At 43.4% G+C, this 18811-nt stretch overlaps 1 protein-coding gene across 1 annotated transcript in view; it reads left to right on the forward strand.

The window, feature by feature from the left end:
* The window catches only part of LOC142852925 (carboxylesterase 1D-like), a 32413-nt gene extending 31780 nt beyond the window's left edge, over positions 1 to 633 (forward strand). The window contains exon 14 of the mRNA XM_075977901.1: positions 293 to 633. Within this exon, the coding sequence (XP_075834016.1) occupies positions 293 to 476 (184 nt within the window). The 3' untranslated portion in view covers positions 477 to 633. The remainder of the gene's footprint in view (positions 1 to 292) is intronic.
* Positions 634 to 18811: the final 18178 nt, after the last annotated feature.

The raw sequence follows: 18811 nt of genomic DNA on the forward strand, positions 1-18811 counted from the left end.
AGGGACCTGCCTCTTCCAAGTAGGAACCTCCTCTGAATTCCTCCATTAGCCTTACAGAACCGCTAGCTGAGCATCAGCCTTCAATACCTGAGGTCTCAGAGGAAAGTGAAGTTCTAAATAATAGGAGGAAATTTCTAAACATGCGCAGCTGTCCCTGGAGGTGGAGAAGGGCACAGGTGTGGAAGGAGGCTCCTCGGCAGATATAAACCAAGGCATCTTTGCCAATCTTGGGGCATCATGGGGACAGCTCAGTTGCTTTGTTGAATTTCTTTTTTTCAAATTCTGTTCACAGGAACCCTAATGGAAGAGGGCTGCCCCATTGGCCAGAATATGACCAGAAGGAAGGCTACATGAAGCTTGGCACCTCGATCCAGGCAGCCCACAGACTGAAAGACGTGGAAATGGTTTTTTGGACTGAACTCAGGGCCAAGGAGGCAGCAGAGAGAGCAACACACAGAGAGCATGCTGAGCTCTGATCAGGAGTTCCAGCCATGTTTGAGAACCTGGAGCCAAGAAAGGGGTATACCGCGGATGATTCTGAAGAGAAACAAGGCTTCTTATCTTTGAGGTTATACATGCATTAAAGAGGATCCTTGCTGCTTCATCTTGTAACAATAAAACATTTTGGAAATCAAAATTGGGTCAGTGTCCAACCTGGTTGAAATTGCCTATAGGCAGTTTATAACATATTTTCTTTTTTATTATTATTAGATTTTTTTAAAAAATACCAATCCATATTCCCACTCCATCCGCTCCTCCCATTCCCTCCACACACCCTCCCACCCCACCCCCTCTAATCCTAAGAGAAGGTAAGGCACTTTGCTTTGTGGAGAGTCCAAGGCCCTCCCTACTACATCTATGCTGAGCAAGGTGTACATCCAAAGAGAAGAGGATCCCAAAAAGTCAGTACATGCATTAGAGATAAATCCCAGTGCCATTGCCAGTGGCCCCTCAGTCTGCCCCAGCTATACAACTAACTGTCAGCCATACAACATTCAGAGGAGCTAGTTTGGTCCTATGCTTGTTCCTTCCCAGTCCAGCTGGAGTTGGTGAGCTTCAATTAGCTCAAGTAAACTGTTTCAGTGGATGAACCCTTCATGGTCTTGTCCTCTTTGCTCATATTCTCATTCCTTCTACTCTTCAACTAGAAGCTCAGTCTGGTGCTCTGATGTGGGTCACTGCCTCTGTTTCCATCTGTTGTTGGACAAAGGTTCTATGGTGATATTTAAGATAATCATCAGTCTGACTACAAGGCAAGGCCAGTTCAGGCACCCTCTCCTCTATTGCTTAGGGTCTTAGCTGTGGTCATCTTTGTGGATTCCTGGGAATTTTTCTGGAGCCAGGTTTCTTGCTAACCCCATAATGGCTACCTCAATCAAGATATCTCTTTCCTTGCTTTCATATCTGTATAGGATATTTTCTTAATTAATGACGGATGTAGGAGGGACCAGCCCACTATGGGTGGGGCTACCTCTGGGCTGATCATCTTGGGTTGTATAAGAAAGCATGCTGAGCACCCCATGGGGAACAAGATAGGAAGCGGCACTCATCTATGGCTTCCGCTTCAGTTCCTGTTTTAGGGTTCCTACCAGGAGTTCTTGCCTTCACTTCCCAAACCAACTGTGACTCAGGATACGTAAGCCAAACAAACCTTTTCCTCCTCGAATTATTTTCGTTCATGGCCTTTTATCGCACCAATAGAAACTAACTAACATACTGTATTTGGCTCATGATTAATCCTTGTGCCTCGGAGAAGGAAAGGTGAAAAGAGAAGAAACATGAAAAGAGAAGTCTCTACAGGAGATGACTGGAGAAATCATTAGCCCGAACACTAAAGGAGACGATCATGAAGGACACATGGAATGTTGTGTTCAATTTTCTGTGTGAGACATGAACAAGCATCTACACACCCCACAAACGGGAGGAATGAAAGAAAAGAGAAATGATTTTACGGAGTCCATGTTGACTGACCAGTGAGTGTACCTGGCTCATTTACAGGAGTAGAGGTGAGGGGTTACTAACAAGGTTACTTAGAAAGCAGCTGTGTTACCAAAATGCCCTCCCAAATCATGGATGAAGACTTCCCCCTCGCTGCATATATGTAATCCCTTTGCTTAACTGTTCACCCCGTGTATAATCTAGCACCTCAAAGGACCTGGTGCCAACTGCCAGAATTACAGAGAGACTGTATGAGGACAGAGGTAGTGGCTGGAATCGTGGGTGAGGGTCTAATGACCTTCCCCAGCCACTGCTTCTATAAGAAAATGTTCTCTTAAAGGGTATAATAAGAGTCTTTTGCAGACTTCTTAGAAACTCTGATCAAGAGAGTTAGGGCTCTTGTGCTCAGGGGACAGGTTTTTCACAGCAGATGTGAACATGTCTAAGCTCTTCCCTCCATGGAGATATTTTCATAAATACAAAGAAAATGACTAAAGAGTTTTCTAAGTGCTAAAGGCAGTGCGTGCTCTAAATAAGAATGCAAAATTGTTGGGAACCACAGTTCCAAGGAGGAGTTTGCACCCAGCACAGCCTTTTCCACAGATGTCTAGGTGTTCAGCATATATCTGGGGATATGAAACAGGACCGCAATAAAATGTGTCTCTGGCATTCAGATGCAAAACGCAGCACTTTCCCATTTCCATGAAGGAACCACAAGAAGGCCGAGGAAAAACATAAAGTTTTGTAACCCAGCATGTGGACAGGACACAGTAGTGGACCAAGTCATCAGAGAGCCTTTGCTGCTGCTGAGAAACAGGGTCACTTAAAAGCCTTAGTCTCTAAGACCGACCCACCCAGGGTTCTAAGGCTGAGACAAGACAATGACCAGAGAACCCACTCGGCACTGGTGAGGAGTCAATACAGACCCGGTGCGGATTACCAGAAGTCAGTCAGCTGGTGGGAGTGCCGGTGGGGAAAGACCCTCTGGAGGTGGGAAAGCTAGGAAGACAGAAAAGCACCAAAGGCGTGAGGCATCTCGTAGGCTATTTTATCTCAAGTTTGTAAAACTTCTTGTGATAGTGCAGTTACAGTACAACAGATATTGAGTTACAGTGTGACTTTGAAGATGGGCCTTCAACGCTCAAGATGAGTATTAACGCTTCAACCTTTGAAACTTGTCTTTCTGCGTCTGCTTTATATTCACTTCTTTGATTCCATTTTTTGGAAAACACATACTTTTATTCTTTTTATTTATTTATTTATTTTTTATTGAAAAAAATTTCTGCCTCCTCCCAGCCTCCCATTTCCCACCCCCTTCTCCCCCTCCTTTCCCCCTCCGCCCTCTCCTCTCCCCCTCCCTCTCCAGTCCGAAGAGCAATCAGGGTTCCCTGCCCTGTGGAAAGTCCAAGGTCCTCCCTCCAGGTCTAGGAAGGTGAGCATCCAAACTGGCTAGGCTCCCATGAAGTAGGATCAAAACCCAGTGACATTGTCCTTGGCTTCTCATCAGCCCTCATTGTCTGCCATGTTCAGAGAGTCCGGTTTTATCCCATGCTTTTTCAGTCCCAGTCCAGCAGGCCTTGGTGAGCTCCCTAATAGATCAACCCCACTGTCTCAGTGGGTGGGTGCACCCCTCATGGTCCTGACTTCCTTGCTCATGTTCTCCCTCCTTCTGCTCCTCATTGGGACCTTGGGAGCTCCTTCCGGTGCTCCAGTGTGGGTCTCTGTCTCTATCTCCATCCATCGCCAGATGAAGGTTCTATGGTGATATGCAAGATATTCATCAGTATGGCTGTAGGTTAGGGCAGAAACTAGACTTTAAAATGCTAATTAAGCCAATTAAAAAATGGGGCACTGAACTGAACAGAGAATTCTCAACAGAAGAAGTACAAATGGCCAAAAGACACTTAAGGTCATGCTCAACCTCCTTAGTGATCACGGAAATACAAATCAAAACAACTTTGAGATACCATCTTACACCTGTCAGGATGGCTAAAATAAAAAACACCAATGATAGCCTTTGATGGAGAGGCTGTGGAGGAAGGGGTACCCTCATCCATTGCTGGTGGGAATGCAAACTTGTGCAACCACTTTGGAAATCAGTGTGGCGGTTTTATTCTTATATATGGGGAAAACACTGCATATATGTGATGTGTATATTTCCCATATTTTCAGTTTGAATTCTAAGGGGGGCCAGGCCAAGAGAGCAAGTGAGAAAATGGTTGAAGAGATGACTCCTCTCCTTCTGGAGAGTCCATGGTAGGTCAGGGTGTATGACCTGGAAACAAGGGAAATCTTTCAGGAGGCAGGAAAATTCTAGAGCAACTTCATTTATACTGCTGCCATTGATAGCCAATGAGATGAACAGTTAGTGGTTTATCTTTCACCGTGTGGTGGGTATAAAAGGGTAAGTGATGAACATTCCAATCAACTCTTTTAACTGAATGGCTGTGACTCAGCATCCTAGTAGAATAAGGGTTGTGAAAGGAGAGACACCACCTGATCAGACCTTATGAACCTGCCAATACCCACAAGACCAACGTTGCCAGAGCTATTGGCCACGTTGACCCCTCTGTGAAAGGAGAGACACCACCTGATCGGACCTGATGAACCTGCCAATACCCACAAGACCAACATTGCCAGAGCTATTGGCCACGTTGACCCCTCTGTGGCCATGTCAACTGGGCTATCAAGGCTTTTCCCTTAAATAGTTGAGTGGACAAGATGACTACTTGACAAGAAGAAGGAAAGACTGCATCCCAGGTAGTGGAGTTGTCCAAAGCCACCCTGGGACAATCCAAGTCCACAAGGACAGAAGTATAAATCCTCTCAGCAGGATTTACATGTACAGGGACATGTGCATGGCAACCATGGGAACACCACCATCTTTGAACACCACCAGCCACTGAAGGACAAGATGATCAGATGGCTGCCATGTGTAGACTATGTTCAGACTGTGGTTACTCTCTCTAAACAGGAGGTCAGTAACTTTTCCAGGTAGACAGAGTTCAGGAAACAGTGAGTGTGAGCTACAAAGTGGTGTTGTCCCATAAATGTCCAACCCCCATTCCAAAAAAAAAAAAAAATCACGCACTTCGGCTCTTGTCCAATCCTTCACATTCTGTGACTCCTATCAAACTATTATTGAGACACAGTTGCTATCTTGATATTCACACAGTAGGAGATTCTGTCACAACAATTTATTTGACTATGAATATCTAAACCACAGTAGAAATTCTTCTCTTAACCAAAAGAAGAAGAAGAAGAAGAAGAACAACAACAAGAAGTAGAAGAAGAAGAAGAAGAAGAAGAAGAAGAAGAAGAAGAAGAAGAAGAAGAAGAAGAAGAAGAAGAAGAAGAAGAAGAAAGAAGGGAAAAAGAAAGAAATCACCTTGTAAAATTTGTTTCCACCTGGTTCTATATTGATGGTTATGTAAATATTGCAATTTCAGATTGCCTCAGATAAATGCTTGCTAGACCAGTTGAGGGTGACTGTCTTTGAAGGGTTTGGGGAGTGAGACCAACTAGAGGCTAGACCACTTAATCCCGGCCTAGTCAGCAAAACCAAGTCAACGCATGCGGTCCTGTCCTGCAGGCTGTAAGGACTTGGGGCTGTTGACCCAGTGAACTAATCCAGTGGACACGGTGCCAGAAACAAGGGAGTTTCCAATGTAAAAACTGGGGTTGTAAAACAGGCATCCTAAAAATTAAAAATACATAGACATAAACCCCCCTTCCCAAAAATACACAATAGGAAAATATAATCCATTGGCCAAAAAATTAAAATTAGGAAATCCCTTAATAATGTATTCTGGCCTTTGGAAGACAGGGAAAACCTGGACTCTATGCCACAGGAAGACACCCTTGGGTGTCTCAGATAGAAATCAGCCATGATTGCCAGGCCCCTGAAGTACATAGGGTTAGGAACTAAAGAATCTGTCAGACCATGGAGTGATAAAACTCACTGTGAATCAGGGCAGCCCAAATCAACATTAGAGGATTGCAAGGCATTTGCCTATTACTCTAGGTCTTTAACCTAGGCACCTCCATTTATGCTGATGCTTGCTATTCTGGCTAATGGGTTAACTCATCCTGATAACAACAATATTACTTGGTGGGCATGTTCTAATGGATTTACTAAACATGCCTTTTCAGATGCTTTCCAAACTAAGTAGACAGGTTGGTCCGGACCTAGAAGTATTACAAGCCTTTGTTTTTAAATTAAAACGATAGGTCAGTTTTCTTGCAGCAATGGTCCTGTAAAATTGGAGCGGCTCTGACTCACTTGTCATTAGATAAAGAAACTATGCAATAGCTTTAGGAGAAACCTGTTGTCTCTATATAATCAATCAGGAGTCATTAGAGAAAATCTTGCCATGGTTGGGAAAAACCTGAGAGAGAGATAGGACGAAGGTGGGGTGGGGGGAGACAGAGACAGAGAAAGAAGCCAAAGAATTGATCCCAGTTCCTGTTCTCTTGTTCCCCCAGCTCTCGGCTATCAGCCTCGGCTGTGCCTTTAATTCTCGTGATAGGTTTAGAGACAGGGCCCTGCAAGTTAATCTATATGGAGAATTATGCATGAGTTCAATAAAATTGTGGTCCTTAGGAGCATGTATGCTTTCGAAAGCAGGATGAGTCCATGAATCAGTCACTAACACTAAAATCACTGGTGAATGTAACAGGGTCCTAGGCTTAATAAGCCCTGAGACCTTAGCAGAACTGCCTTCATGACAGAAGTAGTCCCACTTAGACTATAAAGCCAAGCACCTAGACAGTCCAACTCGTAAAACTAAAATAAAGATCAGAGGGATGAGTGTGTTCTTGACCCACGGCAGGAGCCCGGAAAGGGAACACAGACACTCCCAGACCCCCTTAACTCCCTGGTCATTCTGTAGGGGCTGCTCCCCTCTGATATGGCCTCCCTCTTCCTAACCCACCCCAGCTTGCACCCAGGAACCCCCTCCTTTCTTCCTCCCTTCCTCAGGGCCATAAGACCCCCCAGCTCAGCCTGTCTGGGTGCTGGGACGGGTGGTGAGTGCAATAAGCAATTAAAAGATGCTAATTGCGCCGGGCGATGGTGGCGCACGCCTTTAATCCCAGCACTCGGGAGGCAGAGGCAGGCGGATCTCTGTGAGTTCGAGACCAGCCTGGTCTATAGATGTAGGGATAAGTCCCGCCCCTTAGGGGGCGTGTTCGCCTCGGGCTAATGTCTGCCTATAAATTTGGTGAGCGTGCTCAGAGCTGTCGCTTCTGCTTTCCTGGTCTCCGTGGGAACGGTGGTTCTGTAAGTCTATTTCTACATTAAAACTATATATATTTTTACAAACTGTCTGCATTCGTTTACGCCGCTACATTTTGGCGTCCAACGTCGGGCTATTTTGTCCCCGACTCAAGCGGGTAGCCCGCTAGCTAACACAGCACCCTCCCGGGTGCTGTTTTTCAGTTCGTGACTCCGGCCCCAGTGCCGAGTCCGAGACATACTCGGCCACACAGGCCCATTCTGCCTGCCTTGGCTAAGTTTTGCAGCGGAACCCCACTGCCTGAATTAGCAGAAGCTCAAGTACCTGAGGTTTTGCAACATACAGAGCTAGTTCCAGGACAGGCTCCAAAGCCACAGAGAAACCCTGTCTCGAAAAACCAAAAAAAAAAAAAAAAGATGCTAATTGCATAATATGACACCTGCATTGGTGTGAAATTTGTGAAGTATTTTCACCATCTCGTATTCCTAACATTTGAGTGGATCTCTGGAAACATTATTTGTAGCTACCCAGACTAAGATTTTTTTTTTCTGGAATTCATCTGGTCCTCCTAAGGGCGCTCCCCAACTACTACTATTCAACACCTAAGCATAGGAACTGGGGGTACAGCTGGGGGCAGTCTTGCACCTATGAGGCCATATGTTAATTGCCCATCCCTGCAAACTAACAATCCATTGTTGAAATCCTATTCTTCTGTGACTTATCACTCACCAAACCGCCTCACGCACACAGTCCTTTTCTCCTTCCCTCCACCTCCGCAAGCCCTGTACCTGCAGGAGTGTTTTTTATCTACAGAATTATCACACTGCCTGTAACTACTCATGTCTGCACTATATGGAGAGGTCGTTCTGGATAGTTTCCTGTTGTTACTTCCCTTTGCTCTCAGCTTGTGTTTGATCAGCACTAAGAACTACTTTTTGTCCCTGACATGGGCGTAAATGCTCAGAGTTAAAAATCTTTGCAGTCTTCAGCTCTTGCAGTGTAAATACTTTGGCATCAGATATGGCCTTGCCATATCACTTTGATAAATCAGGACCACAGCATTTGAGAAAGTTGAGAGGATCCAAGAAAGGTGCCTAACATTTTAACAAAGCTGGGGGAATGCTAGCAACATCCTAGTGTGACTGAACCCTAATAAACCATGGTTTCCCTGTTATCCTAGTAGGTGAGCTGGGTCTGGCATAGAGAGCTTGATGCTGTGCAAGAAGGTTTCCTCCGTGCCGCAATTGTAGAGCTTCATCCTTTGATGTTTTTATTAACAGGCAGGCTATAGCAGTTCTTCACTTGCCAGAGAGGCTGTGCTATGCCCGGCACTGATAGCCACAGGGTGGGGAGAAAGCTCCTGGTGCGCTTCTCCTCATGGCCGCCAGGGGTCAGCAGCGGCAGGGGGAGACCTGTAAGTTCTTTACTTAGGCGCCTGGCAGTCAGGGCAGCAGAGAACCCTCGCGGAGCCTAACTTTAGAGAACACTGACTGGATTGAACCGGGCCCTTCAGAGCGCAACCGCAGATGCACTCGAGACTCTCCAAAGGGACTCGTGGGATAACTGCCATTCTTCAGAGCTAACGGATTTCTTTCGGCCGCGGCTGCAGACCCCAGTCAGGGCACAGGCAGGTCGGGAGGCACTGGATACTGGCTGGCCGCTATCGCTGCCTGAGTCTCAACAGCGGTGTGCAGCACCGGCGCGATCCCGCGTCCACCCCAAGGCTGCGGAGGAAGCAGCCTGAAGACTCCCAAGGTAGCTTAAGCCAGATCTCGGGGCAAGCGTTTGATTCTCTTTTTGCTTCTCTCTCTACTCCTTTGCGGTCTCCCACCCATCTATTCCCCCAGGTCCTCCGGTCCCTCCAGGGGCTAATGCCTCTGCCTTCTGGGCCAGACAGAGTCAATCTCAGACTTGCCGGTTTCTCATACATGATATTATCCTTCTAGCCCATTTCTTTGTTTATCACAGCTTAGATACCCACAACATTTTTCAAGCAATATAGGAGCTGATTTGGCAAATAATAATAATAATGATAATAAGAAGAAGAAAGAAAGAAAGAAAGAAGAAAGAAGAGAGAGAGAAACAAACAAAGAAACAAAGAAAGAAAATCATCTGATATCAGGACAAGGTCTGGAGCTGTCTATGCATTCTTTATATTAAGTCATGGCCATGTTGTTTGGCCATTAAATGAGTCCTTGTCTCGCTGCATGCCATGGTGTGGTCCTGGATCCTTTGAGGTTAGGATTTTCCTGGGTCGAGTGAAATGACTGTGAGGCTCATACGCCCTTGAAGTTAAGCTTGCCCCAGACTCCTTGGTAATCAGGGAGCTGCCACGCTGCCAATAATGTCCCTTTATGGCCTTTCACTTAGGTTACTCATCAGACCACCTCCTCCTGAGGTAAAGTGCATCCCGTCATCCTGCAGCTGTGTCTATGGCCTGGGTCACACTTGACATTACGTTACTGTTCTTGATCTGTGGCTGTCCAAAAAATACCTAGGCCTAGGGTGTTCCTGGGTGCACCCTACACATCCTGATTCCAAGGTATTCAATATCCAGTTGTGACCCAAGGAACATGAAGACTGTGATGTGGTCTTGACTCCCCTGATTTGAGAATGTTGACCATGTAGGATGAAATGTATATGTAACCCCAATATATTATTGTGAAGATAATATATTGGATTTCTTATATCTCTGCTCTCATCCCTGCCTCTCCCCTCCCACCCCCTTCAGACCTCGCCAAGATCCCCATGCTCCCAATTTACTCAGATCTTGTCCTTTTCTACTTTCTACTTCCCATGTAGATTAGATCTATGTAAGTCTCTCTTAGTGTCTTCATTGTTGTCTAACTTCTCTGGGATTGGGGTTTGTAGGCTGGCTTTCTTTCTTCTTATGTTTAAAAAACACCTATGAGTGAGTGCATGTGATAATTGTTTTTCTGTGTCTGGGTTACCTCACTCAAAATAATGTTTTCTAACTCCATCCATTTTCCTACAAAATTCAAGATACCATTATATTTTTCTGCTGTGTAGTACTCCATTTTGTAAATGTACCACATTTTCCTTATCCAGTCTTCGCTCGGGGGGCATTTAGGTTGTTTCCAAGTTCTGGCTATGACAAACAAAGCTGTTATGAACATAGTTGAGCACATGTCCTTGTGGCACAATTGAGCATCCTTTGGATATATACCCAAAAGTGGCATTGCTGGGTCTTGAGGAAGGTTGTTTCCTAATTTTCTGAGAAATTGCCACACTGACATCCAAAGGGGTTGTACCAACTTGCATTCCCACCAGCAATGCAGAAGTGTTCCCTTTTCCCCACAACCTCTTCAGCATAAGTTGTCATCAGTGTTTTTGATCTTGGTCATTCTTACCGATGTAAGATGGAATCTCAGAGTTGCTTTGATTTGCATTTCTCTGATGACTAAGGATGTTGAACATTTCCTTAAATGTCTTTCGGCCATTCTAGATTCCTCTGTTGAGTGTTCTTTGTTTAGGTCTGTCCTCCATTTTTTAAATTGGATTATGTGATCTTTTGGTGTCCAATTTCTTGAGTTTTTTGTATATTTTAGAGATCAGCCCTCTGTCTGATGTGGTGTTAGTGAAGATCTTTTCCCATTCTGTAGGCTATCATTTTGTCTTATTGACCATATCCTTTGCTTTACAGAAACTTTTCAGTTTCAGGAGGTCCCATTTATTAATTGTTTCTCTCAGTGTCAGTGCTGCTGGGGTTATTTTGATCTAGTCTATTTGGTGTTCTGTAAGTTTCTTGTATCTTCATAGGCATATCTTTCTTTAGGTAGGGAAAGTTTTCTTCTATGATTTAGTTAAATAAATTTTCTGTGCCTTTGAGTTGAACTTCTTCTCCTTCTTCTATACCTATTATTCTAAGATTTGACCTTTTCATGGTGTCCCTTATTTCCTGCATATTTTTGGTTAAGCTTTAGTTAGATTTAATGTTTTCTTTAACTGATGAGTCTATTTCCTCTATTGTATCTTCAGCACTTGAGATTCTCTCTTCCATTTCTTGTATTCTGCTGTTCATGGTTCTTGATCTTTTTTTCTCATGATTTCTGCTTCTGTAATTCCTTTGACTTGTGTTTTCTTTATTGTTTCTATTTCAGCTTTCAAGTCCTGGATAGTTTCTTTTGTATGTTTGATTTCTTTTTATTGGTTTTCTTTAAGTGATTTGCTGATATTTTCCAATTTTTGTTTGCTTTTCCTCAGTTTCTTTAAGGGAATTTCTCATTTCATCTTTAAGAGTTTCAAACATTCTCTTTAAGTTATTTTTAGGTCATTTTCTTCTGGTTCATCCATATTTGGTTGTTCAGGCCTTGCTGTTGTAGGGTCTTTAGGTTTTACTGGTGTTGTGTTGCTCTTTGTGGTGTAGTGTGTGATCTTACCTTTTCTATTCATCTTTTCCTCTAATAGGTGTGGTTGGGGCTGTCTGAGATTCTGTTGCATAATCTTCTAGGTGCCAGTGAATCCAAAGCTCAGATGGTTGTTCTTCATGGTACAGTCAGTGTCACAGTTCTAGTTACCCTATTGGTTACTCCGTGTTCCTGGAGGTAGCTCAGTGCTCCTGTGCTTTGCTCTGCTCCCTTGGAGTTTGCCATCTCAGGCCTACTTTGGCCTAGGTTGCTGGCTTTTATCTGTTTCTGTAAATCCTGTTCTGGATCCCCTCCTGCAGAAGTCCCTGGCTTGGAGTTTGACCTGTTCTGGTGGAGATCACTGACTCTGGATCTGTTCGCTTGCTCAGTCCTGATCTGCGTTCTGATCTGAGTCCTGATCTGAGTTCTAGGACTGGGTCAGCTCCCGGGACTGGATTTGCTCCTAATATATTGGATTTCATTCACTGGATCACCAAACTTTGTTGGTACAGTTGGTTCATCTTTGTTAGAGGATTTGGTGTTAGATAACACATAATGGACTTCAACTTGCCTTGCATCTCTTGAAATGAAAATAGCACATAACCACACAAGACAAGGGGGTGACCTCACATATTCTTCAGGCTGCCCAGGTTGTGGTACAGTCATTTGTGGTGCACACACCATGAAGGCCATGGTTTGGTTCTGGCTTCTTTGAATTGAAACTGTGACTTGGAGAGGATAAATAGAGGGTGTGGCCGAAACACCCTTGAAGTTTGGCCCCATCTTCTTGGTGGACAAGAAGCAACCGAGCCTTTCATAGTGATCACTTAGCCGCCAGGTTAGGAAGCCTTGTGTATGATTTCATGGTTTATATTAAACAGAGTCTAATATAACAGCGAAGATAAGTCCAGGTGCATTCGAACACTTCTTTATATTTAGGTATGTCATTTTATTTGATCATTAATGTGAGTACTTGGCTCCATTAGGACCATGATATGTATGATTCTGTCTCCCTTGTAGAGAGGGTTTTCATGAGAATTATGAAGAGAGATTGTGGTTCACAGACTTGAAATTAAACTGATGGTCCATTCCAGTCATCCCAGAACTTAGAAGAGTGAGAGGCACAAAGATCCAGAGCTCAAGGTCTCTCCTTGGCGCCATGGGGAATTTGAGGCCAGCCTGGGCATCAGTAGACCTTGTCTTAAAATAATAAAAGGAAGAAACAATTGGGGACTATACAGGAAGAAACTCTGTTTGAATTCTCTACTCAGCAGCAAAGACTCTGGAGCATCAGACCCTCTGTTCCATTCTAGGAACTAATGGAGAAAAAATGAGTTAGGGCCTGGGAGTCAGAAGAAAAGCTGGCTCTTTGTATGGACTGAATGTTTCTGTGCCCCTTCTGTCTTACACGTGATTCCAAGCTTCGAATTCTCAGACTGATGTTTTTAGTTTAGAGTGCCTGTGAAAGCCAGAAAGCATAAAGTGGACCATTAGAGGAGAAGAGGAGAACGGGCATGGAGGGAAGTGGGAAGGCAGAAGAAATGCATTGTGGGAGGGGTAAGGAAGTCTTGCAAATGGAAAGGTTTAATTTTGTACAGGAGAAGTGCGGTGGTGGGGAAAGGGTTAACCAAAACTAAGCATAGAGAAAAAAATTCTTTTGGAAAAATATTACATTTTAAGTCATTTAAAACTATTTGAGGGGCTGGACAAATAGTTTAGCATGTAAAGATGCTTGATGCCAACCATATGATGTTGAGGTTGATGTTGGGAAACCACAGGGTGGAAGGTAAGAAAATGATCCAGAAAATGATGCTCTGACCTCCCCACATGGACCATGGTTTGCCACCAAGTCTAATGAATGGAGTAGCAACCTTGAAAGTCTAAGTAAAACAACTGAATGAAGGAGCCCTGCATGCATGGATAACGTTCCTCCCAGAAGACTAAGTTGACTAACAAAGACCCCAATACTGTGAGATTAGATCCCTCTGAGCTGTGAAGCAAGGGGGGCTCCAGTCAGACATTACAGGCTGCTGCCAATGTCCTCATTTACACATGAGAATTAGATTGTAAAACTATTCTGAACACACTATACACTTGGCATATAGAACATTTAGAAGCCATGTTGTATCCATGCTAACTAGCTTTTGTAGTACTAGAAGCTTCTATGTAAGCTACTGGATGAGGAAAGTTGGCAAAGACTTTACTCATCTGTAGACCCTGCATGTTACAACTTGCCTGGAAAGACATTCTCTGTGTGATAGTGTGTTGACTATTATAGGAACAATGAACTTTGTGATTTGATTTTAGGTCTACCACACAGTAGGAAACTCTTGGCTGGTTCTGTAAACCTGGTTCAGAGCCCAGTGACTGAGGCCCAGGTGATGTAATATGGAAATTTCTCTGATTCTAGAGACTGAAACCTTTGCTGTACATCACAGCCAGAGTTCATAACATACATTGAGGTCACTAAGACATAAGGCTGCTGCCCTACTGTGTACTCAAACTGATTGTTTAGCTCACTTTCAAGAGAACAATGTAACAATTACTACTACTTTCTTTGGTGTTCCTACATATCCACCTTTTACAAACTGAACTAATACTTAACAGTAATCTTAAATTATGTTCTCTTCTGTGCTCCCTGATTCAGAAAAATGTGTATCATTTGTATAAAATAGCAAATATAAATGTTGAAAACACTCTCAAATAAATATCCACCACGTTCAACACAGCAGCGTTACTAGGCAAACATGGTGTTTGTAATGTTTTTTGTTGTCTGGGTGAATTGGAGTCAGTTGCAGTCATTACCTTAATCCCTTGTAAATCTCCATGAATGATTTCTATAAAGTATCCCACTCCCATCTCCACGTGATTCTTATGGGGAAATTCAATAAAAGAGAGAGCAACAAAAGGGGCAGGAATTCACACACAGGGACAGATGTAGAGACAGACAGACATGGGGACAGACACAGACTCCGACACAAAAACAGACACAGGGACAGACTTCTTCAGAAAGGCATGGATTCGGATTCATGCAACAGACAGAGAAGGGAAGACAGGAAACATGTAGAAAATGCAAACCTGGAAATGACTCCCAATGGAAGTGCTTTTATTTCTTTCCTTAATGCCACACTGAAGCAGTATTGGTGACTCTGAGCTAATCACTGATTGTTGAATACACACAATAGGCCCTCTGTTGTGTCTTGTTAAAACTGCCTTCTATGTACTCATGCTGACATTGAGCAACTGCGATCCCTAATGAGAGAGGCTTCCTTAGGCAGTGGGCTCTGGTGAATGCACAGACTCACACCTGGCCAAAGTTTAGAGAATGCATAACTGTGCAGTTCTCAGACCACAGCAGGACATCTGAACCACAACACCCTCCAAGGCTCAGGGACTACTTTGGAGGAGAGAGGCGGAGGTTGTAGATAGGTTCTGTGAAGTGGTGTCCAGGACACAGTGATCATCATACACAGGAAGGGGCTCATAAGGCCCCACCCTCAGTGAGGGACTTTGTCCAGTTAATGTGTGCTGGGGCATGGGACGTCATAAAAATGAAAGGAAAAGGAAATGCAGGTAGGCAGCCACACTTTAACTCTGTGGATGCTGAGGCCAATAGAGCAGTTCGGGTGGTGTTTTTACCCATGTGAGAGCAGTGTAAGTATGAAAATCTCAACAAGGCTGGTTTGTGACGTGGAAAATCCACTAACATTCATTGGTGCTTGTTACTGAGCTCCAGTTCCCAAAACTGCAATGGCCCAGGTAGCCAGAAATGGGCTCAACCTGGACTTCAGAGGATTTCGGGAGGGTGGATAAAAGCCAACATTTCTTAAACACTTGTGAAGCTAGTTCCTCTACCCAAAGGTGTCATTCCTCTTATCACTGGCAGTAGGAAAACTGGCTACCTGAGGTGTCTATTACCGTAATAAGGTACAGACTAGACTCGCCTCTAGACTTCTTCAGCAGCACAAGTACATGCTGTACCTGTGAACGTCCATGCTGGTGTTGTAGGGCCTCTACCCTCCTCTCCTACCCTAAACTCCCTTTAGTTCAGAAGCCTCCCTCCCCCAGGTTCTCATTCTCTTTCTAAACCTAGCTCTGTCTCCTCCTGTCTCTATGTTCCTCTCCCTCTCTGTGTGTCTTCTCCTCTGTCTTTCCCTCTGCCTCGCTGCTCTGTTTCTGCTTCTTTCATAGTCAGGAGAGGTTGGCTATGTTCAGTCAACATCTCTTTCTGCTCTGGTGATTCGATGTGTCTCTATCTCTTCTATCTCTGATAGCTATAACAGAACATTGTTCTTTAAACACATCACCAAAAGGTCATGTCTTCAGTTTGTACAATACCAAGAAACAGTTTAAAATATTTTCATAACATATTTTAATGGAAAAACTATTATAAACTTATATACTGAATTCAGAATATACTGTGTCAATTTTCAGAGAAACATTTAACATTAAACTTTCTATATTTTCTAAAATGTTCTTGACAGATTGTCACTTGATGTCAGTAGCTTCTCATAAGTGCTTCAGCAGCAACCAAAAAGAAAAACAAGAAAGATTATCAGCAGTACAAAGACATCATTGGTGGCATCGTCAGGATGAGCAGTAACAGAGGCATCATCAGTAGACTCTTATGTAGTGTCATGTCACAATGAATATCTTTGTCTTTGAGAAGTGCTGAGAATGTGGAGTCTTCATTCATTGGTTTTATTTTAAGATGTTGCTTCTTTGGGGGTGTTTGGTTCCAAAATGATGCTATCCACATAAGTCACAGTGTATGGACACAGAAAAATAGAAACTAATGCCTAACAATTACATTTCTCTGCTTAGCCATTTAGAAGGCACAATTTTCACATTAGGAGTGAAATTTATTCCCTCATTCTAGCATAAGAGACAACTGTGAGCCTACCAACTTTACTTGATCGGTTTGGTTGGACTAAACTGATTTTGTTACTTTTATGTGATGTATTTTCAATATGATTGGAAAAGATGAGCATTTTTTTCTAGTTTTAGGTAATGCCTAAAGAGTCCTATACACAGCACAAAGTTTATTTATCATACGTATTAGTGCCAAAGAGAATTGAATTTCTAGTACAAAAATCTTCATTTATTTTAAGCCATTGCTATAATCTAACTTACCTTGATAAGCTCTTGGTAATTTTAACTGCACAGCACTTGCCAAATTACATTAAATACCCATATCATCACCAATGCCAAGAATTTCAGAAGCCATATTGAAGATGTTAGCATGAGCAGTGACATGGTTGTTGCCCAAAGTGCAAGAACTTTGAATGAGCATTCATTGTAGAGCAGGTGTAGTAAGTTGGATTTGCAGCATGAACACGCACATTTGTATTCTGAGGAGTATCCAAAGTGTGACCTGGGGCACAAACAAGAGCAGATTCCTGATCAGTAGTAAATCTGCCACACTTCGAAAACAGGGTCAGCATTTTACAAAGGGTCCATGGTGTCACCATTGTGGCTACCAGGAGCAGGCTCAGGGTCAGCATGTGGTCTCCCCCTTGCATACCCAGTGTGTGATCCAGAGTGGTGTTGTGAATTGTTATTTTCTCAGATGTCTGAAAAGCATCACCTCTGTCACTTGCACGTGAAGATGATATTGAGTCACTGTGGGCAGTAGGCTGGGACACAATGCCATCCTTATAAGGTGCACAAAGAAAACCTTCTGCCTTCTTTTCTTCAACCTTTAAGGAAATTTAGAGGTGTTAGTTTTGATTAAAACTTTCACTAATTTTTATTTATTTAGAACTTATATGTTAATGTCAGGCTCGTAGTCTCCAAATGTGTATTTGCTCTGGGTAATTTTATCACTCTAACCACTGATATCCTGTAACTTCTGCTCCCTTTCTGTTTGAGTCAAAGCCCAGATTTTAAGAATCTTAAAAGGGGACCTGCTCAGCTCTATGCCTTCTTTTCAACTGCTCTTTGCTACCTGACATTGTCATCCTCTCTATAATAATGTAAGATGCCTGGGAGGAGGTGGAAATTTGTTTTTTTTTTCTTTATTCTTCTTTTATCAATAAAAAAATGTTAAAAAAAATAATGTAAGATGTAAAAACAAAAGAATACAATGTGTTCTATCCTGTCTTTATGACCGGGATTTTACATTCCAGGCAGATTAGTTGAATGCGACAATCAGGGGCTTTGGGAACAAAAGAACCTCTCTCTTCTGCACCCCACTAATGCTTTCCCATGGCTTTCACAATTGCCCATTAGGTTCCTGGGATAACAGAACAGTGAGGGTGACTTTTGAAATGCATGAATAAACTGTGCCACTACCCACAGCAGAGGGGAGCTGTGGAGCTGAAGTAAGGGTTCTGGGAGATGCCTTCTAAATTCTTACTCCCTAGCCATGACTGTTTTTATACATGGCTGATGGATGTAATGGTCTGTTCCAGCATCTCTGTGGCTGATGGATGCTTGCTAATCGCCTGTTCCAGCATCTCTGTGGTGGTTAAATGAGAGCAGACTCATGAGCTCATGTATTTGAATGCTTGGTCTCCAGGTAGTGGAACTACTTGGGGAGGGTTAGGAGGTGTGGTTTTGTTGGAGGACTTGTGTGGCCTTGAGGTTTCAGAAGACTGGTGCCATTTCCAGTGAGCGCTCGGTTTCTTGTATGAGTTAAATGTAGCTCTCAGCTGGGCACCATGCCTGCCTGCCTGAACCATGGTGGTGATGAAATTGTGTGTATCCCATTGGAACCACAGGCCCAACTCCAAACAAACCCTAAAGTCTAACATTCTAGACAGTTTCCTGTCTCCACTCCCATGTCCCTCGAGGTTCCCTGATTAAAGATGCCCACTAGCACATGAGGCCCTTTCTGTGTTCTGAGGAGTTGAACTCTGAATTCATGGGCTTGTGTGATAAGTACTTTACTCCTGAGACATGTTCCTAGTCGTGATTTCCTAAGACTGTGCTATACCATGTCAAAGTCACAAGCATACTTTCTCTGTACGCTTCAGAAGTGTCAGCTTACAAATTTCTGTTTGTTTTGTATTAAAGGAGGAATAAATGACATTAACTGGCTCTCATTAGAGGGAAACACAGGCCCTCTAACTAGATTACAAGTCTAATTGAATGTGCTCTTCACTCAGAAGCCTTAGTTCCATAATTAACAGCAATCTGCTTATAACAACTTCTTTAATTTAGGCTCAAAGTCTTCTTTTAAAAATTGTGTGTTTTAGGGCCAGATAGATGGCTCAGTGGGTATCTATACTTGTCACACCAGCCCAGAATTTGAATACCTGGAACTCA

This window comes from Microtus pennsylvanicus, chromosome 6 (genome assembly GCF_037038515.1).
Source record: "Microtus pennsylvanicus isolate mMicPen1 chromosome 6, mMicPen1.hap1, whole genome shotgun sequence".
In the NCBI taxonomy this organism is placed as follows: domain Eukaryota; kingdom Metazoa; phylum Chordata; class Mammalia; order Rodentia; family Cricetidae; genus Microtus; species Microtus pennsylvanicus.